This window comes from Hypanus sabinus, chromosome 2 (genome assembly GCF_030144855.1).
Source record: "Hypanus sabinus isolate sHypSab1 chromosome 2, sHypSab1.hap1, whole genome shotgun sequence".
Classification (NCBI taxonomy): domain Eukaryota; kingdom Metazoa; phylum Chordata; class Chondrichthyes; order Myliobatiformes; family Dasyatidae; genus Hypanus; species Hypanus sabinus.
Window position 1 is genome coordinate 30443491 of NC_082707.1, and position 26990 is coordinate 30470480.

The 26990-nt window shown below is 39.7% G+C and overlaps 1 protein-coding gene across 2 annotated transcripts in view; it reads left to right on the plus strand.

Moving 5' to 3' along the window:
* The window catches only part of rasa2 (RAS p21 protein activator 2), a 173223-nt gene extending 150518 nt beyond the window's left edge, over positions 1-22705 (plus strand). For both annotated transcript variants that reach the window (XM_059994339.1, XM_059994349.1), the window contains 5 exons: positions 15623-15705; positions 17911-18128; positions 19997-20100; positions 20334-20523; positions 20872-22705. In XM_059994339.1, the coding sequence (XP_059850322.1) occupies positions 15623-15705; positions 17911-18128; positions 19997-20100; positions 20334-20523; positions 20872-20896 (620 nt within the window). In that variant the 3' untranslated portion in view covers positions 20897-22705. The remainder of the gene's footprint in view (positions 1-15622; positions 15706-17910; positions 18129-19996; positions 20101-20333; positions 20524-20871) is intronic.
* Positions 22706-26990: the final 4285 nt, after the last annotated feature.

Genomic DNA, 26990 nt, shown 5'->3' on the forward strand with positions numbered 1-26990 from the left:
TCAGTAGCATCAAGAATTTCAAGAATTCACCTGGTTTTAAATTGCATTGAAAAATTAACTAATGCAAATATGTCTTGTTTAAAACTTCACACTGTTACCCTTCTTTAGTCAGAAGGTGGTGAATCTGTGGAATTCGTTGCCATAGGCAGCTGTGGAGGCCAAGTCATTGGGTTATTTTAAGGAGGAGCTGGATAGGTTTGTGATTAGTCAGGGCGTGAAGGTTATGGGGAGAAAACAGAAGAATAGGATTGAGAGGGAAATGGATCAGCCTTAATAAACTAGTGGAGCAGACTCAATGGATCCAATGTACCCCAAAACAGAAGCTGAGTAAAAACTGCACTGTCAATGAGTTTGAATACTTTACATTCATTTTTCAGGGTGTGGGCATTTTTGGCTGTCTTTATTGTCTGTACCTAATTATCACCAAGATGATGACAAGTCACCTTTATGAAATGCTACTATCTTTCAGTTGAATTTGTTATTGCATGGGAAGTTCCAGGATATAGGGCTGCACAATGATGTAGCTATTAAAGCCACTGCCTCACACAACCAGAAACCCAGGATGAATCCTTACCTTGGGTATTCTGATTTGCTCCCACATTCCAAAGCTGTGCAGGTTAATCAGGCTCTGTAATATTCCCCCTGTGTATGGATGATTGCTACGTTCTTCAGGAGGTTGATGAGAATTCAGGGAGAAAAGGCTGATTAATTTAGGAATGTTGTGTATAGGTAGTTAATATTCGGCATTGCTTTGATGGCCCAAAAGGCTTCTTTCCATGCTCTATTTCCAAATCAAGATGATGTGCAACTTGGAGAGGAAATTGCAGAAGATGGTGTCCTGGTCTCTGGTAGAAGACATGGACTTGTAAAGTGTTGTTTAATCTGTAAATAGTATGTGTTACATTTACAGTATATCATTAGTGAAAGGAATGAATGTTTTGGATGATGGATGATTACTAGACTAGCAGCAACTTATCCTACATGAGTCTGAGCATACATTACTTCAGTTACACTTATCTAGGGAGGTGATGCCTAGTCCATCATCCACTTTCTGCCCCGCAGATTGTAGACAGGTAGTCAATCACTGAATACAGGGTACCTGAACTTAAGAGCATTGTATTCATGAGTCTTTTTGGTCTAATACTGGCAAGTGGCAATGTAATTTCCTTGCATGCCAAGAGAAAGTAGTTATTGGAGTTAATCATTTCTATCCAAAACTACTTGCTCACAGTATTCCAAGTGTGGTCTGACCAATGCCTCATAAAGCCTCAGCATCATATCCTTGTGTTTATATTCTAGACCTCTTGAAATGAATGCTAACATTGTATTTGCCTTCCTTACCACCAACTCAACTGGCAAATTAACCTTTCGTGAATCGTGCACAAGAGCTCCCTTTGCATCTCTGATTTTTGAGTTTTTTCCCTATTTAGAAAATAGTGTATGCCTTTATTCCTATGACCAAGGTGCATGATCATACACTTCCTTGTGTTGTATTTTATTTGCCACTTCTTTGTCCATTCTTCCAATCTGTCCAAGTCCTTCTATAGAATCTCTGCTTCCACATCACCACCTACCCCTCCACCTACCTTTGTATTATTTGCAAACCAGGCCACAAAGCCAACAATTCTATGACTGAAATAATTGACATATAACATGAAAAGAAGTGGGCCCAGTGCCAAGCCCTGTGGAACACTACTTGTCATCAGCAGCCAACCAGAAAAGGCCCCATTTATTTTGATTTTTTGCCTCCTGACAGTCAGCCAATCTTCTATCCATTCTATCCATGGTACTTTGTCAAAAGCCTTCTGGAAATACAAAGGAACAACATCCGCAGACTCTCCTAAGCCTATCCAGTCTTTTATTTCCTCAAAGAATGCATCAGATTTGTCAGGCAAGATTTCTCCTTAAGGAGACTATGCTGGCTTTGGCCTTCTTTTTCATACATGTTCAAGAATCCTGAAACCTCATCCTTAATAATGGACTCCAACATCTTCCCAACCACTGAAGTCATGCTAATTAGTCTATTATTTCCTTTCTTCTACCTCCCTCACTTCTTTAAGTCTGGAATGACATTTGCAATTTTCCAATCCTCCAGAACCATCCCAGAATCTAATGATCTTGAAAGATCATTACTAATACCTCCACAATCTCTTCAGCTACCTCTTTCAGAACCCTGAGGTATACTTCCAGAGTGCTTCCAGAGTAAAGAATGATGCAAAATACTTATTAAATTCATCTGTCATTTCTTTGTCCCCCATTTCTACCTCTCTAGCATCATTTTCCAGTGGTCTGTATCCACTCTCGCCTCTTTTACTCTTCATATATTGGGGGGGGGGGTAAAAACTTTGAAATCCTCTGTTACATTACTGACTAATTTCCCTTCACATTTCATCTTTTCTCTCTTTATGGCTTTTCAGTTGCCTTCTGTTTATTTTTAAAAGCTTCCCAAATTTCAGGCTTGCCATTAATTTTTTTCCTATGTTATATGCCCTCTCTTTTGCTTTTATGCTGTCTTTGACTTCCCTTGTCAGCCACAGTTCCTCATCCTCTCTCTAGAATACTATTTATTTGGGATGGATCTGTCCTGTGCCTTTTGAATGGACCCCAGAAACTTTCATCATCCCTGCTAGTGTTCCCTTCCAGTCAGCTCCTTTCTCATCTCTCTATAATTCCCTTTACTCCACTGTGATACTGACCCATCTGACTTTGTCTTCTCCTTCTCAAACTGTAGGGTGAATTCTATCATATTATGATCACTACCTCTTAAGGGTTCTATTACCTTAAGCTCCCTAATCAAAGCTGGGTCATTACACAACACCCAATCCAGAATTGCCTTTCCCCTAGTTGACTCAACCACAAGCTGCTCTTGACCTATTCCTAGGTCTACTGACAATGTATGCAAGGTTGTTATTGCAGTACCACTCAATCAGCTGATCTCTCTCACTCATGCCTGCCTCCTCATCATGATCTGAAATTCTGCCAACGATGGTTATCATCAGCAAATTTATGAATGGTATTTGAGCTGTGCCTAGCTACACAATCATAGGAATAGAGAAAGTAGAGCAGTGGGCAAAGGTACATTCTTCAGGTACACTAGTATTGATCCTCTTTGGGGAGATGTGTCCCCATTATTTAAGGAAAGTGCGACTTCCGGTCAAGATGGTGATGGACTAGTCGCTAAACACTTTCACTCCACTCTGTTTCTTATCTCCACATTCCTTTTCTCCCTTTTTTGAATCCAAACTGTTAAACGTTTTATTCTCCCTCTCGTCTGCGAATACGCCTGCTCTACAATGACCTCAAAGAATTGCAAACCCGGGGAAAAAGATGTTCCAGTGGCTGGCCCATCGGGCGAAAACATTATCTTGATACTGGATCAGCACCATCAGAAGATAATTGCTGAAATTAAGTCCTCTTTCAGTTCGTTGGAATCGAATTTGGATCAAATCAATTCCAAAGTGGAGGATCATGCCGAACTTATCAAGTCTCGAGCTTGTTATGCAAGATTTGGAACAACATGTTAACAAGCTGGAAAAGGTTTGTTCCGGCTTGAGAGACAATAATAACAAGCTTAACAGCAAAAGTTACTGACCTGGAAAGCCGAAGCAGACGTCAGAACCTACGTATCTTGGGTCTGCCAGAGTCTATCGAACGTGGATGTCCCAGTGAATTTTTCTCCACTCTGCTATGTGAGATTTTTGAGAAGGATATACTTTCGACTCCACCTGAGATAGATAGAGCTCACCGTTCCTTAGCACCCAAACCAGCTTCAGGACACAAGCCACACCCAGTAATTTTACTATTTCATCACTACCAGATTAAAGATCTCTTGGTCAGGGAGGCTCGGCGGAGAAAGAATTTAGAGTACAAGGGTCAATCGATTCATGTTGTTGAGGATTATGCTCCTCAAGTTCTGACTCTACGAGCAGAGTATAGAGAAATAATGAAGGAGCTATATAATCGTGGATTCAGGCCTTCTCTTCGGTTTCCGGCACGACTTCGAATTACTCTTCCCAGCAGAGACAAGAAGATGTTGAATTCAGTTGCAGAAGCTCAGAAATTTATTTATAGCCTCCCTATTACTTTGATTTCTTCCGATTCGGTCTGATGAGCTAGATTGGTGGAGGAGCATTAATTTTTTTTCTGTTTTCTTCTGTGATCTTTTTTTCCAATTCACTGTATTTTTTAGTCTTTCGTGGGTGGTTCATTGGGTAAAGTCTGTTTACTTGTTTTTATCTTTTTCTAAATATTAGTTTATATCCTTTTTGGGATTATTACTTTGAGTCATGCTTAATATATTTTGGAGGAATTGTTCTATTTTTCACAATGTATAATATTAGTCTGGAGCGCTAAAAGTTTTCTGTTTTTTTTTAATTGATAAAAGACAGAGTTGATGATGTCACAAGACAGGAAATTGAATTATGGAGTGACCTTTTTTTTTGAAGAGCTTGCTGCTGTTTTTTGGTAGCTGTCTTGCTGTGGGTTGGGAGGTGGTGGGAGGGAAATCTATTGCCAGTATCATTTATAGAACCTTTAGATATTTTTGTTATTCAGGATATATTTTTGTCCTGTTTTTCTTTGTTTTATACTTTTGTCCCAGAGCTGTTATTTGAATTTCTGACATTGCTTATGCCTATTACCTTTTTTAAAGGACATTGGTTAGTCCATTGAATTTTGTGAGTTGGAATGTTAAGGGATTGAACTATCTTGTTAAGGAAGGTGTTTTCGCATCTTAAACAGCTTAATGCAGCAATTGTTTTTTTTTGCAAGAAACACACATTCGTAGTTGTGATAACTCTTATCTCATGTCAAGATGGGCAGTACAGCACTTCCATTCTCTTTTTCAGGCTAAAGCCAGGGGGGTCTCGATTCTCATAAATCCAAATGTTCCCTTTGAGCTCCATAACAAAGTATCAGATACAAATAACACACACAAAATGCTGGTGGAACTTAGCAGGCCAGGCAGCATCTATAGGGAGAAGCAATATCGACGTTTCGGGCCCAGACCCTTCGTCAGGACTTTCGGGTCCCGGCCCGAAACGTTGACATTGCTTCTCTCTATAGATGCTGCATGGCCTGCTGCATTCCACCAGCATTTTGTGTGTGTTGCTTGAGTTTCCAGCATCTGGAGATTTCCTCGTGTTTGCCTTTTAAAATCAGATACAAATGGTCATTTTATCACCGTCTTGGGGAAATTATATAATACATTGGTAGTGTTAGCTAACTTACATGCTCCTAACTTGGATGATGTGAAGTTTTTTGATTGCTTCTTCTCTCTATTACCTGAGATGAGTTCATACTCTCTCATATTGGGTGGTGACTTTAACTGTTTGTTAGATCCAGTTTTGGATTGATCGTCTTCTATTACCACACTACCAAGCAAATATGCTTCATTAATTCAGTCCTTCCTTTCCAATTATGGTATCTCCAATGTATGGCGTTTTCTCCACCCAAATGCGAGAGATTACTCTTTTTTTTCACATGTTCATCACACTTTTACTAGAATTGATTACTTTTTAATTGATAATAAGTTGATCCCATCTGTCCGTTCTTGTGACTATCGGAGTATAATGATTTCAGATCATGCCCCAGTCACCCTGTCTATAATTCTTCCTGGTTCCCCACAAATAAATAAGCATTGACGTTTTAATTCAACCTTACTGTCAGATAATGATTTTGTAAAATTTATGGAGGACCAGGTAATTTTTTTCTTAAGTGCTAACATATCATCTGAAACTTCAAGTTTGGTTGTTTGGGATGCTATGAAAGCATACCTAAGGGGTCAAATAATTTCATACTCTGCGAATTTGAAAAGAAGGAAAAGAAAAGAGAGCGGTTAGATCTGGTCAGTCAAATCAAAGAAACAGACCAACTATATGCCCAAACCAAAAATCTGGAGCTGTATAAGAAACGAGTGGAACTTCAAACTAAGTTTGACCTTATTTCCACTCACCCAATTGAACGCCAACTTTTGGTAAGTAAGAGCCGGTTTTATATTCATGGTGATAAATCCGGTAAATTTTTAGTCAACCAACTAAGACGCTTCAAAGCTAAACAATACATTACAAGAATTTGAATGGGAAATGGGAATATTACCTTGAATCACTCTGAAATCAATGACACATTCAGCCATTTTTATTCCCAACTTTATACATCTGAATAACATTGGTAGTGTTATGATAACATAGTGAAATGATAACATTTCAGCCGAGAATTTCTTAAATAGTCTAAATATTCTTACGCTTTCTCCTGATCTCAAAGCCATCAGCTATTTCTATACAGCAGACTGGTAAACCTCCTGGACCTGATGGGTTCTCTGTAGAGTTCTATAAATCATTTTCCTCATTGCTTTCACCTCAACTAACCTTGGTTTTATCTGACTTGTTTAAACAAGGTAAGTTGCTAGCATCATTTAATGAGGCATGTATCATTCTTTTAGCGAAAAGAGGCAAAGATCCAACAGTGTGTTCTTCATATAGGCTGATCTCTTTGCTAAATGTTGATGTTAAAATTTTGGCTAAAGTTTTGGCCCATAGATTGGATAACATTCTACCTTTAATTGTTTCTGAAGACCAAACTGGTTTTATTAAAAATCATCTCCCTTTTTTCAATATACAGCATCCATTTAATATCTTATACTCACCTTCAGCTGGGATTCCTGAATGTGTCATTTCTTTAGACGTGGAGAAAGCGTTTGATCATGTGGAGTGGAACTATCTCTTTGGGGTTTTAGAAAAATTTGATCTTGGACAAAGTTTTATTACGTGGATTGAATTGTTATACTTCCATCCCACTGCCACTGTTTTGACTAACTCTCAGCAATCCCAACCTTTCAATCTTAAACGTGGCACCCAGCAAGGGTGCCCTTTAAGTCTCTTCCATTTTGATCTGGCCATAAAGCCATTGGTGATTGCATTTCATGGCTGTGCTGATTTGATGGGGATTTGGAGGGGGACTGTTGAGCACAAAGTCTCTCTTTATGCTGATGATCTTTTACTTTTTATATCAAATCCAACTACCTCCCTACCTCCAATGTTTTCACTCCTTAACAAATTTAGCCAGTTTTCCGAATACAAACTTAATTTACATAAGAGTGAACACTTTCCGATAAACAGAGAAGCACAAATGTTATAGAGTTTCACAACCCCCTTTTAAAGTAGTGAATAATCAATTTACTTACCTTGCCATTACAGTAACAAGGAAGTATAAGCGTCTTTTTGCATAAAATTTTACTAATCTCTTAAATCATATAAAACAGAGTCTAGTACAGTGGTCAGCACTGGCCATGTCCTTGATGGGTCAAATTAATGTTAAAATGTATATCCTCACTAAATTTTTATACTTATTTCAATCTTACCAATTTTTATTTCTAAAGCTTTCTTCGACTCGTTAGACTCAATTATTTTGGCCTATATATGGAAGAGCAAACATCCCTGATTAAATAAAGCTCACTTTCAAAAATCTAAAGTGTAGGGGATGTGGCCTTGCCCAATTTCCACTTATATTACTGGGCAGCCAACATACGTTGTCTTATTTTTTGGTCTTACTTTCATAGTCAGTCTGATTGCCTAATATGGGTGGCAGTGGAGTCGAACTCTAATAAGAATTTCACTATCTCTGCACTTCTTGGATCTGCACTTCCTTGCTATCCATCCAAACCAATTGCTAATCACTTTGAGAATATGGGCTCAGTTTAGAAAGTAAACTGTTTCTTCACAGTTTTTCTCTGTCTAGTCCTATCTTACATAATCATCTCTTTCAGCCTTCTATGCACGATTTAACATTTCAAGTCTGGCATAGAAAGGGCATTAGGTGCTTTGAAGTTTTTTTATATAGATAATCGTTTTGCATCTTTTGAAAAATTGTAAAGTTCAACCTACCCAACACTCACTTCTTTAGATATCTCCAAATTAGACATTTTATCAACCCTTTAATATCAAACTTCCCTGAGGTACTTGATAAAAATGTTGTTGACTTGTTTCTTCGCATGAATCCATTGTGTAAAGGTTTTTTTTGTAATTTATTTTTTATTGAAGTTCGTCATCAAATAAACATTTCCATAAGATGTATTTCAGATATACGTGTGTATATATATATATATATATATATATATATATATATATATATATATATATATATAATCAGATGTACCACAAATCTCCACATAATATTTATCTGAGGTATACACTTATAGAATAGAGAGGAAAGAAAGAACAAGCGAAAGTAGAAAACTGTGTACAAGTAGCGAGTGATCTTTTTTTTTTACAATATATTCATTGATTTGTGAGGATAAAATCAGGCCTGTGAGGTGTTATGTAGTTAAACCATTTTTCCCAGTATGAGTCAAACTGTTCCAACTTATGATTAACAGATGCTGTTATCTTCTCCATTTTGTAAATGTCCATTGTAATTTCCATCCATGAATTTAAGGTTAGGCTCTCCTGTGATAACCATTTTCTAGTAAGAGTCTTTTTACCAGCCACTAGCAGTATATTCATTTAATATTTATCTCTTTTCAACCATTCTTGAGGTATATACCCAAAATATATGGTCTTACTTTCTAAGACCATTTCACATTTAAAGATGTCTTGTTGGGCATTGTGTATCCCACTCCAATAGTCTTTGATAACGGGGCATTCCCAGAAAATATGATAATGGTTTGCATTTTGATTTCCACAATTTCTCCAGCAAACAGGGAGGTTACTGTCATAATGGGATTTCTGTGAGAGTGGAATAAAATATCTTATCAAGTTTTTCCATCTGAACTCCCTCCATTTCTGTGAACTGGTACACTTCCATTGATACCTCCATATTATTGTCCATTCTTCCTCAGATATAGTTATCTCTCCTTCCTTCTCCCATTTTGTTTTAATGTATGAAGTCGAATGTGTTTTAAGATTTGACAAACCCTTATACACACTTGAAATTATTCTACTACCATTATCTGAATTATATGCTTTTCTAAATAGCTCTATCAAACATGTTCTTGCCTTGGTTACAATTTTAACCGTCCTATTAACATATTGTCGCATCTGTAAATACCGATAAAAGTCTTGTTTTTCTAATAAGTGTTTCTCCTTAAGCATTTCAAAACTGAACAGTGTTCCTTCTTTCATTAAATTGAAAAGAACTGTTATTCCTTTAGCTGCCCAGTCCTTAAATCCAGTTTATTTGGCGTTAAATCCAAGTGACATACACACCATTTAAGAATTGCAGTATCTCCCTCTAGTTTATATTCTTTTATAATAGTTTTCCATATTTTAAGAGTCCATTTCACCCATGGGCTATCAATAGTATTTATGCACCTTTGTAGGTTGTTGTCAGCCAAAATTGTATGGGGATGGGAAGTATCCCCCCCCTCAATGTTTTTCCATTGAGCATCGTATGATGGGTTGCACCAACATATCACAGCTCTTGACTGTGCTGCAAAATAATAATCTCTAAGAGAAGGTAGGCCCCATCCCCCCCTTTTCCTTGGCTAATTGTAAAGTTTTGAGACAAACTCTAGGCCTTTTGCCTTGCCAGATATACCTTGATAGCATTTTGTTCCATTCATTGAATTAATTTTGATTAATCTCTTTTGGTAGGGTCTGAAAGAGATATAATAGTCTGGGCAGTATATTCATTTTAATAGATTCAATCCTTGACTGAGACTAAAAATATGGAATTAGGTTCCATCTTGTTAAGTACCTTCCTTAATTTTTTTATATATAGGCTGATAATTGCATTCTGATAATTATGCCCAAATATTTGAAATACTGTTTGCCATGCCCAGAGATATCTACTTTCAATTTCTCTTGGTGGGCTATAGTTATATGAAAGTAATTGGGTTTTATCTATGTTGATCTTGTATCCTGATAATTGACCGTATTGTTCAAAGGATTGCATCAATTTAGGTAAAGAGTATGTTGGTCGCCCTAGATAGATCAAAATGTCATCTGCGTAACAGGCCAATTGATGCTCTGTCCCTTTAATAGTAATTCCCCTGATATCTTCATTTCGTCTGATGTATTGAGCTAATGGTTCCGGATATAATGCGAAGAGTAGCGGTGACCATACACAACCCTGCCTCGTGCCCCTTTATTGGGTAAAATTATTTGATAAATATCCATTGATTTAATCCTAGCAGTAGGGTTGTCATATAGTGCCTGTATAGTTTTAATAATTGTGTCATGGAAACTAGCTCTGTGTAAAACTCTGTAAAGAAAATTTCAATTAACCGAATCAAATGCCTTTTTAGTGCCCATGCTAATCACTATTGCTTCAAAGTATTAGTATTAGCCTAATATTAGTGGAAGGTTTTTAACAAGGTTCTTCATGGGGGATTATTGATCCACAAAGCCAGAAATAAGGTTAGCTTATATACTGACATAGATTGGGAATCAGCTATCAAGATAAACCTACGATTAGTACTCAGTGATTAGTAAGGTAACACAGGAATCTGTGCTTAGTCTCATTTTTTCTTCATCTATATTGACTATTTGGCTCGGGAATCTAATAACTTATTTCTAAATTTGCTGATGATGCATTGCTAGATAGGTTGTAAGCATTTAGTAAGTTGTAAAAGAAAATGAAAATGCTTTTACAATAGTGTAACCTCAGTGACAGTGATTTTGGATGTTCTGATTTTGTTTTGTATTTGGAAATGGTCAGTATATTTTCGGTCTTAAAAGGTCCTGAAAATCATCAACTGATTTCATGAAGATTTTTTCCACTAAATTTAATCAAAATCTTTGAGTCATAGAACATTACAACACAGAAACAGTTCCTTCGGTCCTATAGCCTGTACTGAACCTTTAATCTGCCTACTCCCAGACCATAGCCCTCCATACCCAGCTCATTCATGTACCTATCCAAATTTCTCTTATGTTGAAAGCAGCCCCACATCCACCATTTGTGCCAACAGATCATTTCACACTCACCACCCTCTAAGTAAAGAAATTCCTCCTTCATTGCCCTTAAGCATTTCACCTTTCACCCTTTACCCATGACCTCTGGAAGAAAGAAAAGGAGGGAGGAGCACCAGAGGGGGAGATGGGCAGGCAAGGAGATGAGGTGAGAGAGAGAAAAGGGGATGGGAAATTGTGAGGGGGTGGTGTGGGGTCATGACTGGAAGTTTGAGAAATCGATGTTCATGCCATCAGATTAGAGGCTACCCAAACAGAATACAAGGTGTGTTCCTCCAACTTAAGTGTGGCCTCATCACGACAGTGGAGGAGGACATGGATAGACATATTGGAATGGAAATGTGAAGTGGAATTAAAATGGGTGGCCACTCGGAGATCCACTTGTTCTGGCAGACGGAGCGTAGGTGTTCGGTGAAGTGGTCTCCTAATCTGCGTTGGGTCTCACTGATAAACAGGAAGCCACACCGGGAGCATCGGACACAGTATATATCCTCAACAGACTTGCAGGTGAAGTGCTGCCTCACCTGGAAGGTCTGTTACAGCCCTGAATAGTAGTGAGGGAGGAGGTGTAGAGGCAGATGTAGCATTTGTTCTGCTTATAAGTGCCAGGCGGGAGGTCACTGGGGAGGGACGAATAGTCAAGGGAGTCACATAGGGAAAATTTGGGGGAGGGAAAGATGTTCTTGGTGGTGGGATCCCCATATGTCTATCCATGGCCTCTCTCACCTTATTTCCTTGTCCACCCATGCCTCCTTCTTGTGCTCCTCTCCCCTTTTCTTCCTCTATGGCCTACCAATTTACCTCCCAACTCTTTAGTTCATCTCCTCCTCCTTCAGGTTTCACCAATCACCTTATGTTTCCCCACTCCCCCCATCTAACTCTACTCCTCAGCTTTTTTCTCCAGCCCTGCCAAAGAGTTTCAGCCTAAAACGTCGACTGTACTCTTGCTAGATGCTGCATGGCCTGCTGAGTTCCTCCAGCATTTTGTGTGTTGCTTGGATTTCTGGCATCTGCAGATTTTCTCTTGTTTGCAATCCCAACTCCTGCACTCAATGCATTGATTTATGAAAGTTAGTGTGCCTAAAGCTGTCTTCATGACCCTAATTACCTGTGATGCCACTTTCAAGGAATTATGGATCTGTATTCCCAGATCCCTTTGTTCTCCAACTCTCCTCTGTGGCCTTTCTCACTGTCTAAGACCTACCCTGCTTGATCTCCCAAAGTGCAACACCTCACACTTGCCTATATTAAAATCCATCTGCTTTCTTTCTGCCCTTTTTGTTTCAGATCCCACTCCAAGCTTTGATAGTCTTCCTTGGTGTCCGTTGCACCTCCAATCTAGGTGTCATCCACAAATTTGCTGATCTGGTGCACCACATTATCATCCAGTCTATTGATGTAGATGTGAAACAACACCGAACCCAGCACCAATCCCTGCAGCACACCAATAGTCACAGGCCTCCAGTCAGAGAGGCAACCATCTACAACCACTCTCTGGCTTCTTCTACGTAGTCACTGTCTAATCCAATGTACTACATCATCTTGAATGCCAGGCCTTCTTGACCAATCCCCCATGTGGGACCTTGTCAAAGATCTTGCTAAAGTACATATAGACAACATCCACTGCCTTGCTTTCATCAGCTTTCCTGGTAACTTCTCAAAACTATAGGATTAGTTAGACACGACTTACCACACACAGAGCCATATTGACCCTGACTATTGGTAGTCAGACCCTGCCTATCCAAATACTTGTATATCCAGTCCTTTAGAATACCTTGCAATAACTTTCCTACTACTTATGTCAGGTTCACTGGCCTATAATTTCCTTGCTTATTCTTAGAGCCTTTCTTAAACAATGGAACAAAATTGGGTATCCACTGGTCCTCCAACACCTCACTCATGAATAGGGATGTTTTAAATATCTTTGCTAGGGTCCCGGCAATTTCTGCATTAGCCTTCCACCGGTCCAAAGGAACCCCTTGTCAGGCCATAGGGACTTATCCACCCTATCTTGCCTCAAGACAGCAAACATCTCCTCTGTAATTTCAATAGGGTTCATGACCTCGCTGCTACATTGTCTCACATCTATGGGCTTTGTCTATCTCTCAAGTAGATGCAAGTGCAAAAAAATCCATTTAAATTCTCCCCAATCTCTTTTGGCTTCACGTGATTCCCATTCTGATCTTCCAGAGGACCAATTTTGTCCCTTGTTATCTTTTTGCTCTTAATATAACTGTAGAAGCCCTCGGGATTCTCTTGCAAACTCATCTTTTTTTTCAGCCCTCCTGATTTCCTTATGTGTTCTCTCGCATTTCTTGTACTCAAATACCCCATTTTTTCCTGCCTGTACTTGCTATACACCACCTTTTCTTTTTCTTAATCAGGCCCTCAATATCTCTTGAAAACCAAGGTTCCATAAATCTGTTATCCTTGCCTTTTATTCTGACAGGAACATATGAAGTCTGTACTCTCAAAATTTCACTTTTGAAGGCCTCCCACTTGCCAAATATACTTTTGCCAGGAAACAGCCTATCCCAGTGCACACTTGCCAGATCCTTTCTGATACCGTAAAAATTGGCCTTTCTCCAATTTAGTATCTCAACTTGAGGACCAGACCTATTCTTTTCCATAAATAGCTTGAAACTAAATGGCAGTGTGATCACTAGATGTAAAGTGTTGCCCCATACAAACTTCTGTCACGTGCCCTGACTCATTTCCTAGTAGAAGATCTGGTCTCATGCTCTCTCTGGTTGGGACCTCTCTGTACTAGTTAAGGAAACTTTCCGGAACACATTTGACCAACTCTTTCCCATCTAGCCCTTTTACAGTATGGGAGTCCCAGTCAATATGTGAAAAGTTAAAGTCACCTACCATCACAAATTGTGTTTTTTGCAACAGTCTGTGAACTCTCTACAAATGTGCTTCTCTAAATCCCACGGACTGTTGGGTGGTCTATGATATAATCCCATTAACATGGCCATACTTTCTTATTGCTCATTTCTACCCATAAAGCCTCAGTAGATGTGGGCTGCACTATGTCCTGACTGAGCACTACCATAACTTTTACCCTGACTAGTAATACCACCCCTCCTGCTCTATCATGTCTAAAAGAACAGAACCCCGGGAAGATTGGGCTGCCAGTCCTGCCCCTCCTGCAAGTAAGACTCACTAATAGCTGCAATATCATACCAATCCATGCCCTAAGCCCAGCTGCCTTTCTTACAATTGCATTGAAATTCTGTATTTGCAGCTCAGAACATAAGTTCCACTATGATCAACCTTTTGATTCCTGACCTTTTATGTGGGCTTAACAATATCTTTGTCCACAACCACTCCATTATCTGTTTTGGCACCCTGGTTCCAATCCCCAGCCACTCTAGTTTAAACCCCTGCCTCCAGTGTAACACCAGCAAAGTTTCCCACCTAGATATTAGTCCTCCTCCTGTTCAGGTATAAACCATCCCTTCTGTACCAGTCCCACCTTCCCTGGAAGAGAGCCCAATGATCCAAAAATCTAAAGCTCTCCCTTGTGCCCCAACTCCTCAGCCACGTGATAAACTATGATTTTCCTATTTCTGGCCTTACTAGCTTGTAGCACGGGTAGTAATCCTGAGATTACAACCCTGGAGGTCCTGTCCTTTGACTTAGCACCTAACTCAATGAACTCACTTTGCAGGACCTCATCACCTATTCTAACCATGACATTGGTACCGATGTGGACCACGACCTCTGGCTCCACTTAAGAGTGCTGTGGACATTATCTGAGATGTTCCTGATCTTGGTACCCAGTAGGCAACACACTGTCCAGGAATCTTATTCTCATCCACAGAATCTCCTTTCTGTTGCACTAACCAATGAATCTCTTGTCACTACAGGTCGTCTCTGCTCTCCCCCTTTCCTTCTGAGCCACAGTGCTAGACTCAGTGCCAGAGACCTGACTGTTATGAGTTTCCTCTGCTAGGTCATCCCTCCCAACAATATCCAAAGCTTTTGTTGAGGGGGATCAGCCACAGGGTACTTTGCCCCTCCAGATGGTCACCCAATTACCTGTCTCCTGCACCTTGGTTGTAACTACCTCCCTGTATATCAACACCTGTTTATCAGCACCTCAGCCTTCCAAGTGATCCAGAGTTCATCCAGTTCCAGCTCCAACTACATGTTCCATTAGGAGCTCCAGATGGATGCAGTTCTTGCAGTTGTAGTTATCAGGGACAAGTCTCCCTGCCTTCCCATGTCCTGCAAGAGGAGCATTGCACTATCCTGTCTGGCATCCCCACTGTTCTAAATGTGTAATAAAAAAAGTCTCTTCTCACCCACCCCGACCACCAATACTGGCCCACTGTGCTTACCCTAACTTCTTTTTATTGGACCTTGCCAAATGCCTAATTAAGTGCAATCCATTGTCTCTTCGGAACTATGACGTTCAAAATGTGTTGACTGCCACCGCTTGCTTCTTTTTAACTCATGCCATGGAGTTTTATTCCCACCTAGGGGAAGCTTTGGTGTAACATCTCATCTGAAAAACCACACTTTTGATTATGTGGCATTCATTTCCTGTGCACTAAAATCGTGTGAGCAGGGTTCAAGTACCTTGATCTTCTTAGGTTGAAGTGAGCAAGCAGGAACTGAGTCACAAGGCCACTACATTATCGTACTGTTTTTTTTCAAAGGTCTATGGTTGAACCTTAACTGCACTTGTAAATCTTTCTTAACAGGTAAAGACCCCTTGTACAGCATTCTGATTAAGAATATTATTGCAGTTGAGAAAGTTGAAGAAAGATGCTTCAACAGAAAAAATGTAAGTAACAATGAGATTCTAAATTAGGTTGTGGAAATACATATGATTAGACAATGTTTTGGTTCCCTTTAACATATGTACATGGGAACTACTGGAACCACTTTGGCAATACATGCATCACCTTTGGGAACATTAGCAAAGCTGCCTGTTCCCCATGGTGATTTTATCAGCATCAAGTCCTGTATTTGCTGACAGCATTTCCGTAATTGGCAGTTGTCTGTAATTGCTACACTTCAAGTGGAAAGTTCAGTATAGTTTTCTTGTAAGAATAAAAGCTCAAATATTCTGGAAAAATTGATTAAGGAATAGTTAGGAGTCATTTTAATATTATTTAACCCCCTTTTCATCCATTCTAATTGAATTATCTCTGGAAAAAGCACAGCATCATTTTAGTTACACTAAATGTTTCCAGGCCTCTCTTTTGGTATTCCAACTATGGCCAAAAATAATAAGTATAGATTTGCTATCGTTTACATTATCCATTCTTTTCCTCCTATTATGTAAAGGTTAAGGCTTTATGCTTCTTTTCAGTTTAAGCAGGCTCCAGTTTTAAGGACTTGTGTATGTGATTTTCATTACCCTTTTGAAGCATTCCATTACTATGAATTGATATGACCTCTCTTTACCTCCTCTGATGCCACTTGTGCAGTGATAGTTAATTTGATAGATGAAAATAGTAGAATATGTTTACATTCTCTTGTGTGTGAGTGTCCTTAATTCAGTAAATAACCGTGGTAGTTTTCTCAGTCTGGTGAAGGGATATTGGAACGCTGTTAGGTGTGGGGGGTGGGGTCAGGATTTTAATCTACTTTACTTTATTGTCAGCAAAAAATTGATACTAGAGCGTACAATCAATCTAACTATTGAGTTGGAATAGAGGAATATTTGCAAGTTGAGAATGTGGAAGCCAGAAAAGAAATTGCTGGTGCTTGTCCAGATCTGTTATCATTAACCATGGTAATGTTATTCAAAGTTAAGGAAGGAAGTCTCACTTCGGTTTGTCAGAAATGTTACTTACCATTTATTAGTCCATGCCTTGGTGTTAGGCACAAAAATATCTTTATCTGAAGAACCTGCAGGGGATGGGATGATGGGAATCAGGCTTCTTAACATTGACATATGTTGTAAAATTTGCTGTTTTATGGCAGCAGTATATTGCAACACTTAAAATTTGCTATGTCAGAAAATGAGTAAAGCAAAATTGGCAAAATGATGTAGTATTCATAGTTTCATGGGCTGTTCAGAAGTGTGATGGTGGAGGGAAAGAAGCTTCTTACAATATAGAGTGGGTCTTCAGATTCCTGTACCATATCCCTGATGGTCGTTATGAGAAGAGGGAATGGCCCAGATGGTAGGGGTCTTTAATGATGTATGCTGCCACCTTGAATCAACACTTCTTGAATATGACCTCAATGACAGGAATGGTTGTGCTCATGATAGAGTCCTCTGCAGTCTCTTTCAATCCTGAGTTTTGGAGCATCCATACAACCTATGATGTAACCAGTCACAATGCCTTCTACCATACGTGTGTAGACATGTCATGGGTGACATGCCAAATCTCCGCAAACTCCCAATGAGGTAGAGCCACTCGTGCTTGCATCATTGTGATAGGTCTTGTGTTGATACCCTGAAACTTGAATGTGCATGCACTTTCCAGCGCTGACCCCTGATCGAGGACTGCTGTGTGTTTTCCCAACTTTCTTTTAAACTTGTCTCTTGCTTTTTTACAGCAAATTGTTTTAATGAAATACCGGTTGGTCCTATCAAAGATTCTTATGGTTGGGAATATCACAATTCACACCTCTAGTCCAATAAGTATCTATTCTTCTTTGATTTAAGTAAGATTTTGTTTGAACATTGTTGAAGTTGAGGTCTTTCCCTAAACCGTACATTTGATGTTTTGGTGTAAAACGTTAAACATTGCATGCTTTCAATTAATCCACACAAAATTATCTTATTCCTTCAATCAAAACTTTTATCTGATTTTGATTCCTTGCATGATATACCAATGTCAGGTTTACTAGCTTGCATACTGTACTTCTTGCAAAAATCCATCTGGTCAATTTAAACAGGTTAATTTGGTGTATTCAGGGGGTTATAGGAGCAGTGCAAATATCACTCAGAGTTCTCATCCCAACCATTTTCACTCAAAAGTTAAAAGCCATTTTGTTCAACAGTAAACATTCAATTTTTTTTTGCTTTTAGATGTTTCAAATTCTCATCGTGGACAGACCTGAAAGACCCCTTTATATTCAGGCTAGTAACTGTGTGGAAGCTAATGAATGGGTTGAAATAATCACCAGACTGAGCCGTTGCAATCATAAGAGGCTACGCGTTTACCATCCTTGTGCTTTTCTATCTGGAAGCTGGATATGCTGCAAAAATACAGATGAGAAAGCAGCTGGATGCACCAACTGCACTGGGTGAGTCGGTATATTTAAGTGAAGAGGGATTTGCACCTATTTCTTCCAAATCCCGCAAGTCCGCTCTCACTCATCCCCAGTAGCCTCTGCATTCAACATATTATCCTTCACCACTTGTGACAGCTCATACAGGATCCCACTCCAATCACATCATCTCCTCTCCCCCACTTTCTGCCTTCTGCAAGGATCACTCTTCCCCTTCATGCTCTTGCTCTTCCTGGCACTTACCCCTAAAACTGTAGCAAGTGCAGCAAATGTCCTTACACCACCTCCTTGGGACCTAAACAGCCCTACCAAGTGAGGCAGAGAGTCAAGGGCATCTCCTGTAATTTGTTTTTTGTTTGTTTAGTGCTCTGATATGATATGCCCCATGTTAATGAGACCAAGCTTAGACCAGGTGACCAATCTGCAGAGCAACTGCTCTCTGCAATGGCTATTTTGAACTTGTATTTGCATGTCATGTTAGCTCCCCTTACCATCTGCAACTCCCACCCACCTGTGTGTCTTCAGCCTTCTCAAGAGGTACCTGGCACCATACTGCCCTGGTGAGGCCAGATACAAACCAAAGGTGTAGTACCTCTTCTTTTTTTTTGCCTACAGCCTACGTTGAATTTTTGAGTTTAAGATAACCCATTCCCCTGAGTTCCTTTCTACACCCACCAGTCAACCCAGGATGTCTCTCCCTTTGATTACCTTTTCCAACCCTCTCCCTCCAATCCTGTTGCATTACCTAGACTCATCACACCCATAATTCCATCTGTCCCATCATCCCCATACCTGTCTACTTAGGTTTCTTCTCCCTTAGGTTATCTTTCATATCCCCTTCCTTGGCAGGTTTTATCTGCACATAATCCCTCTCTTTTCTAGTTCCATCATCACCTATGAGGCTCTGTCTCAACACTGCTCCCTACACCTTCCCATCACCCACTTGGCTTCTGCCTATCGTCCTCTACCTACCCCTCCCAGCCCCTTGTTTGGTTCCACCTGTCACCTGTTAACCAAAGTTTCACCCTTCTCTTTCACTTCTATAAACTGGTTATCTTTCCTCTAGACCAAGGGTTCCCAACTTGTTCCCAACTTACTTAATGGCCCTTACAGGGCCATGACATAAAAAAAAGATTGAGAACCCCTGCTCTAAACCCTGTCTTGATGCAGTGTCCTGACCTGAAATGTCAATTATCCTAGTGCCTCCACAGATGTTGTTTGACCCAAAGTTCTTCTGCAAGTATTTTTGCTCCATATTTCAGCACCTGAAGTCTCTTGTCCCCATTGATTTATTTGTATTGGTTTCAGTTTGACAAATAGTATTTGTTTCTTACAAATACTTCCCTGTACTTTGGGAAGCCAAATGCAGATAAAATGAATTCTACAAAATTGTTAAGTTCACAACATAGGCTTCAATTTGGCTGTCGCTTTAATTCTCTAAAATCTACTTCTGAATTCTTGCCCTGTACATTTCCATAGTTTGAATAAGAGCTCCTCTTCACTGATATCCTATGGCCTATTAGTTCCACCATTTAGTTAAACTATTTTAGATAATTCTGTCAATCCCATTTGCAACTAGTATTTCTCTCTGATTTTCTGTAGTATCCCTCTAGTTTCTCCACGCAATTGCATATCTTCTCCTTCATTTTTCACTCCCAATCTCCAAAGCTCCCATCACATGAAAAAAAATTATCTGGATCTTAAAATAAGTTTCTACTTTTCTGTTTCTAAAGATGGAGAACTAATCTGAAACATTCATGCCATTTTTCTTTTTTGTTCTCAGATGCTCTGTAATTGCCTAGCATTTGCAGTATTTTCTGTTTTATATATTTAAAGCTTATTTATTTTCTTGTTATTAATACTGTTTATTACTTTACCTTCAGAGGTTCTCCAGCAAATATTCAGCTGGCCATTGACTGTGACCGAGAAGCTGAGAGAATATTTTCATTATTCCAAGCCAACCGGCCCAGGCTGCAAAAAATGGAGGGTAAGTTTTCAGGATTCTAAAGTACTCTAAACTCAACTAGTTTCATGCCCCAAAATTTCTTTAAGTGTACACACAAAACTTAAAAGCACATTCTCAATGTAATTCATAACAATTTCTTTATTAACAAGGAACAGTTTCAATAAGAGACATCTAAAGGCACTTGGATGAAGTGAAATTAAATGAAACTCAGCTGATTTTGACTGTTTTAATGCTGTGGTGTGCTTTCTCTGCAGATGCATGTGGCAGTATAGATGTGTATCAAGGTCCTCAAAAAGAGCAAGATGAATATTCCCATTTTACAATTCAAGACTCAAGAGTTACCTTTAAAACACTTCAGCAAATAACTGTAGTTGTGCAAGAGTTGGCTAAATTTCATGAGCAGTACAGAATTAAGAGGTCAACTCATGCTGAATACGGGAGCAAGTAAGTATTAGTTTAATCTGCCATGGTATCAGTGCAGGTTCAAATCTTTCAACCGTTCAAATCTCTTAACTTGTCTGAGGAGCCATAGGTGGGATTGAATTTGTTACTGGCTTTACATGTCATCCGATCTTACTTTGACTTCAATGCAAAACAGAAGGTGTTTTGATGTACCACTTCATTTTCCTTTCATTCTTAGAATTTGTTCAGTGGTGATGTCTAAACAAAATTAAAAATTATTTTAAAAATCTGATGTGGGATTGTCCCTTTTTGCGATGATGGTAGAAATTCTTCACAAAACAGCATTAAGAGATTTTAGTGTATATTCACTCACTTTGTTTTTGGTTACAGAGAAAATCCAATCGGAGCAAAATAATCCCAGTGGAAATGCAGGATCTGGAAGCTGCTGGAGCTCTGAAATTAATGTTTTTCTTCACTATGCTGGTGTCTTAAGGACACAAGCCTTCAGTAGATAAATGAAATGTTTTATTGAAGGTGTACATGTGGTCCACAAAAGTGAACTGATGTTGATGCACTTTAATCTCCTGAACTTTTCCCAGGTGATATTAATTTATAATTTTTTTAAAGACTAATATCTGTTTTTTTTAATCTATTGAACATTCCATTTGGTCATAACGTGGTTATTCATTGAAAGCTGTTCTGTGAATTCCATTTCATTTTTTGGACCATTTGACATTTGATGATCTTAATTTTTTTTAATATCCTCCAAGTTTTAAAAATGAATAAACTGAGAGTGAAGGGTATTAAATACTTGTTTTAATGTTCCAGTAAGGTCATCTTCATTTCCAAAATCATTCATGGTACTTTCCCTAGTACAAGGATTGCCCTGCTGTTACACTTGTATTCCTTGTGTATTGAGTCTAGACCATATTCTTCTGAAATGGCCCATGAGCAAGTTAAGGTCTGGCATTCCCTGTATCTGCTGCTTTTCAGAACTGAACATATCAAATGGTTCCTATCATCTCGTACAGCTTTAATAAATACTTGAATAATTTAGACAAAAGTCTCAAAACCATAATAGCTTTTAAATGTTGTAGTCCTAAATAATAAGTGGAGGGGGTAGTCAGTATTTCATATTGTAATGAAATCTTAATTACAAAATAACAAACATTTCCAAAGAAATCGGTACTAATGATGGGAGGAACCTGGTTTGTAATATTTTAGGTAAATTATGCAACAGCACAGAGAAAAAAATTCCTGAAGTAATCTCTCCTAACCAACAGCAATTTGCTTGTTTTAATTGGCAGTGATAGAATACAATTCTGCATCATTCTAGTATATAACTTCCTTTTCCAAAGGAAAAGAACTGCTTTTTAATTTGGTTCATTGCTGGCTGTTAAAACGATTTCCCACTGGCTCAAAGAATTTTGTTTCCTTGATTCCTTGTTGGCAGTTGATTTTGGGGGTTTGTTTGGGGGTGTGTGGATCCTTCAAACATGTTCAAACTAAAGCTGTAAGCAGCTACCTACCAAGGCAAGTCAATTCAACACTCCTCCTCTTGACTCTAGTTAAATATTGCACTAGTTGGTTCTTTCATCATCTCACTTTTGGCAGATCCTCAAAGCAATTGAATACTTCCTCTCAAATACCCAATTAGTAATAACGACTGTTTAAAGGAGGTATGGTGGGTGAGAGAAGTCAAGTTGTTGTTATTCTTTGAACAGTTGTTAACGTCCCATTTTGGAAAACAGCAGTTTTGGGCCATGTTTTGTTCTAGGTTGACTCCCTGGAATTGTTACTTCCCCCCTCCCCCACCCTAATGAGAATTAGTTTACAATGTAAAATAAGAAGACAACATTTAGTAAAAGATAAATTATCTTGTGTTCCTGATTCTCAGCACTGATAGGAAATTCAAAAGATGAAAGAATGTGATTGATTGCTACCAGATGAATTAAGATTAATTAACCATTATATAAAACAATTTGGTACATGATTAGCCATTTTACAAAGTTTATTTTGTATTTTGATGTCTATATATTCTCTTCAAGAACAATAATGTTTTATTGTATATGTTGATAAGCCACATTGTTGTATTATATTGTACATTGGCTTTACTCATTTTTTAAGAAACGCACTGTTTAACTGCATGCTAGTGTTTTAGAAATGTATTTTTATTTAAATTTTATTTTCTTATCAAAACATTAAACCAAATTTGAATCCTGTACTACACTTGTATCATTTGTATATAATTTTAGAGATTTCTGAGGGAAGTATATATGTATTTTCAGTCAACATCTAATTGCGTTTTAGTTTTTGAGTGCATTCTACATCATTCTATTGTATGACAAGATAGAAAGAACATGATACCTAATGAATAAACTCTTCTTGAGCTTCCAGCCAGGTACTGATATCAATTATAACAGGTTCTGATGACAAACTCTGCCATCTGGCCTCAAATTTACCTGGTCCATTTCCGACACCTCATTCCCCTTTCTGGATCTCTCGGTCTCTACTCTGGAGACAGCTTATCTGCTGATGTCTATTGTAAACCCACTAACTCTCACAACTACCTGGACTATACCTCCTCTTACCCTGTTGCATGTTAAAATGCCATCCTTTCTCTCAGTTCTTCCGTCTTGTGTCTGCGGCATCTGCTCTCAGGATGAGGCCTTTCATTCCAGAACTAAGGAGATGTCCTCTTTCTTCAAAGAAAAGGGCTTCCCTTTCCACCATCAATGCTATCCATAACTGCATCGCTTGCATTTCACAGACCGTCTGTCCTCACCCCACCCTTCCGCCATCCCACCAGCGATTGGGTTCTTCTTGTCCTGACCTGCCACACCACCAGCCTCAACATCCAGTGCATAGTCCTCCGTAACTTCCACCATCTCCAATGAGATCTCACCACCTAGCACATCTTCCCCTCCCCCACACTTACTGCTTTCTGCAAGGATCACTCCCTATGCGACTCCCTTGTCCATTTGTCCCTCCCCACTGATCTCCCTCCTGGCACTTACCTTGCAAGCAGTACAAGAGTTGCACTTGCCCCTCCACTACCTCCTTCACTACCATTCAGGGCCCCAAACTGTCCTTCCAGGTGAGGTGATACTTCACCTGTGAATCTCTTGGGCTCATCAACTGTATCTGGTGCTCCAGTTTGGCCTCCTGTATATCAGTGAGACCCAACGTAGATAAGGAGACTGCTTCACTGAGCATCTACACTTTGTCCACCAGGAAACCGGGATCTCTCAGTGACCACCCATTTTAATTCTACTTCCCATTCCCATTCCAACATGTCAGTCCTTGACCTCCTCTATGGTTGCAGTGAGGCTACACTCAGGCTGGAGGAACAACATCTTATATTCCGTCTGGGCAGGCTCCAAACTGATGGCACGAACATTGATTTCTCAAACTTCTGGTAATGCCCCCCCCCACCCCCCCACCACCAACTCTTCTTTGCCATTCCCCATTCCCATTTCTCCTTCTTGCCTTATTACTGTTTACCATCTGTACTCCATAGTTTAAGTGCTTCCTAAATCCTCTTCTGTTGCAAATGGATAATTGCAGGTTCTATCTATCCATACACTTTAGTCGTGGAGCTGAGCCTATTACATACCAGCTTAACAATGGCAGCTTTAATGAAATAACATAAATTTACATTTTACCAAAGCAAATGTCTTAACATTTTAGATCTGATTCTGAAATCTCAGGCAAAATAGGTGTTAATTTTAGCATATTATGGACTATTAAGTGGTTATTAAAAGAATAAATAGATCAGAAATGTTGCAGAACATTCTGGAGTGGAAGGGTGAGCAGTCAGAGGTCATGATGCACATTGGTGCTAATGATGTGTAGAAAGGTGGAAGAGATCCTGCGCCAGACATACACAAGGTCAGAAGAGAGGCTGGAAAGTAGGACCTCCGAGGTAGTAATCTCTGGATCACTCCTGGTATCATGCGCTGATCAGGGCAGAACTAGGAAGTAAGTACAGGTGTATGAGTGGTTGACAAGCTGGTACAGGGGAGCAGGGTTTCGGATTCTTGGATCATTGGAACCTCTGGGGCAAGGGTGACCTGTACAGAGGGAAGGATTGCACCTGAACTGGAGGGGAACCAATATCTTGTCTGGAAGGCTTGCTCGTGCTACTCGAAGATTTAAACTAATTTGGCAGGTAACCTAAGCACCAGGTAGGAAAGTGAAGCAATGCAGAGAAAGATAGATGTCAGGGCCAGTAAATATGAGCAGGAGAAAGTAATAGAAATTATACATTTGAAGTGTGTATTTTAATGTAGGGAGTTTTAGAGCATGGATCAATACATGAAACTATGATGTGGCTATTACAGAGACTTGGTTGAGAGGGGGACAAGAATGGGTGTTCAGTGGGTTTCGATGTTTTACAAGAAATAGGAAGGTAAATGGGGAGTGGAGAGAGTTGCACTACTAATCATGGACAATATCATAGCTGCACTCATATGGAACATAATGGAAGCCCTGTCAACTGTGTCTATATGGATAAACCTAAAAATAGGAAGGGTTCAATTACTCTGATAGGATTGTACTACAAATCCCTCAATAGACAGTGGGATGTTGAGGAACAAATATGCAGGCAGATTAGAGAGGTATAAAAGCAATAGGGCTATTGTCATGGGATCTTCAACTTCCCTAATATAAATTAGACCACTTTAGTGTATCTTGGGTCACAGTTTGGTGCATGCAGGAGTGCTGCTTAAATCAGTATGTAGATAGACAAAAAGGAGGAGGGGCTGTGCTGGATCTGGTGTTGGGTAATGAGCCTGACCAGGTGACCAACTTTTCAGCGGGTGTGCAGTTGGAGAATAGTGACCACATCTCCAAGTTTTGAGATAGCTCTAAGTACGGATAAGCATGGACCCTGCAGAGAGTATTAAATTGGAGTAGGGCAAATTGAGAGCTTTAGGCAGGAACTAGGGAGAGTTAATTGGGAGCAGCTGTTTAGGGCAAGTCCACGTCTGATGTGGAGGGTGCTTAAAGACCAACTGCACAAAGTACTGGGCAGGTATGTTCCAGTCGGAAGGAAGCACAAGGATGGCAATGTACAAGAAGCTTGGATGTCAAGGGATGTGATAAGTTTAGTCAAGAAGGGAAAGTATGTAAAGCTTAGTAAGCAGAGGATGTTGGCTTCTTTTAATCCAGAAAAGATCTAAAGAAGAGAATTTGGAAAGCTAGGAGAAGCCATGAAAGTCCTTGGCAAGTAGGGTTAAAGAGAATGCCAAGGCATTCTATACACACATCAGGAGTTTGAGGAGGTTTGGTATATCACCAAAAACCCTCACAAATTTCTATGCATTCTAACTGGCTACATCGTCATCTATCTGGTATAGTGGGGCTACCACACAGGATCGAAGTAAGCTGCATAGATTTGTAAAATTAGTCAGCTCTATCATGGGTACTATCCTCATAATGTCCAGGTCATATTCAAGGAGCAGTGCCTCAGAAAGGCAGCATCCATCATTAAGGACTTACACCACCCAGGACATGCCCTCTTCTCATTGCTACCATCAAGAAGGAGGTACAGAAGCTTGAAGTCAATGGTTCAGAAACAACTTCTTCCCCTCTACCTTCTGATTTCTGAACGGACACTGAACACATGATAACTACCTCACTACATTTTAATTATTTCTTATTTTTTGCACTAATTTATTTTAACTATATTTTTATCCTCTATTTTCCTTTTCTCTCTATTATCATGTGTCGTACTGCTGCCACAAAGTTAACAAATTTCATGACATGTACCAGTGATATGTCCCCAGGGCTTGATGGAATATACTCAATGTAATTGAGAGAGGCAAGTGAGGAGATTGCTGGGGCTTTGATCAATACCTTTATGTCCTCTCTGGGCACAGGGGAGGTTCCTGAGGACTAGTGAATAGCTAATATTCCATTGTTTAAGAAGGGAACCTGGGCTAATCCAGGAAACTATCAACTGGGAGACTCAAGTGCATTATCAGCACCCTCCTGTATGGTAGCGAGACGTGGACCATCCAAACAGGAGAGGAAACTGAATAGTCTTCACTTGTGCAGCCTTCGCTGCATCCTTGGCATCATCTGGAGAGACAAAGTCCCAAACTCTGAGGTCCTTTCCCGCGCTGGACTTCCCACTATGTTCACGCTTTTAAGCCAAAGCAGACTGCGCTGGCTAGGCCACGTCCGTCGTATGAAGGATGGTAGACTGCCAAAGGACATCCTCCACAGAGACCAAGCAACAGGCAAGAGGAACGTTGGTAGACCCCAGGTTCGCTTCAAGGACCTCTGTAAATACGACATGAAAGCCTTAAAAAGCAACGCAGAGTGCTGGGAGGGTACAGCAGACGACCGCAACAAATGACGAGGTACTCTTCAGCAACACCTAGAGCAAGGCGAAAGAGTGATCCTGAGTTAGTTTGAGGACCAGAGAGCTAAATGGAGAGCACAGCGGACGGCAGACAACAATTCCACGATGCCCTACACATGCAGCAACTGTGGCAGAGCCT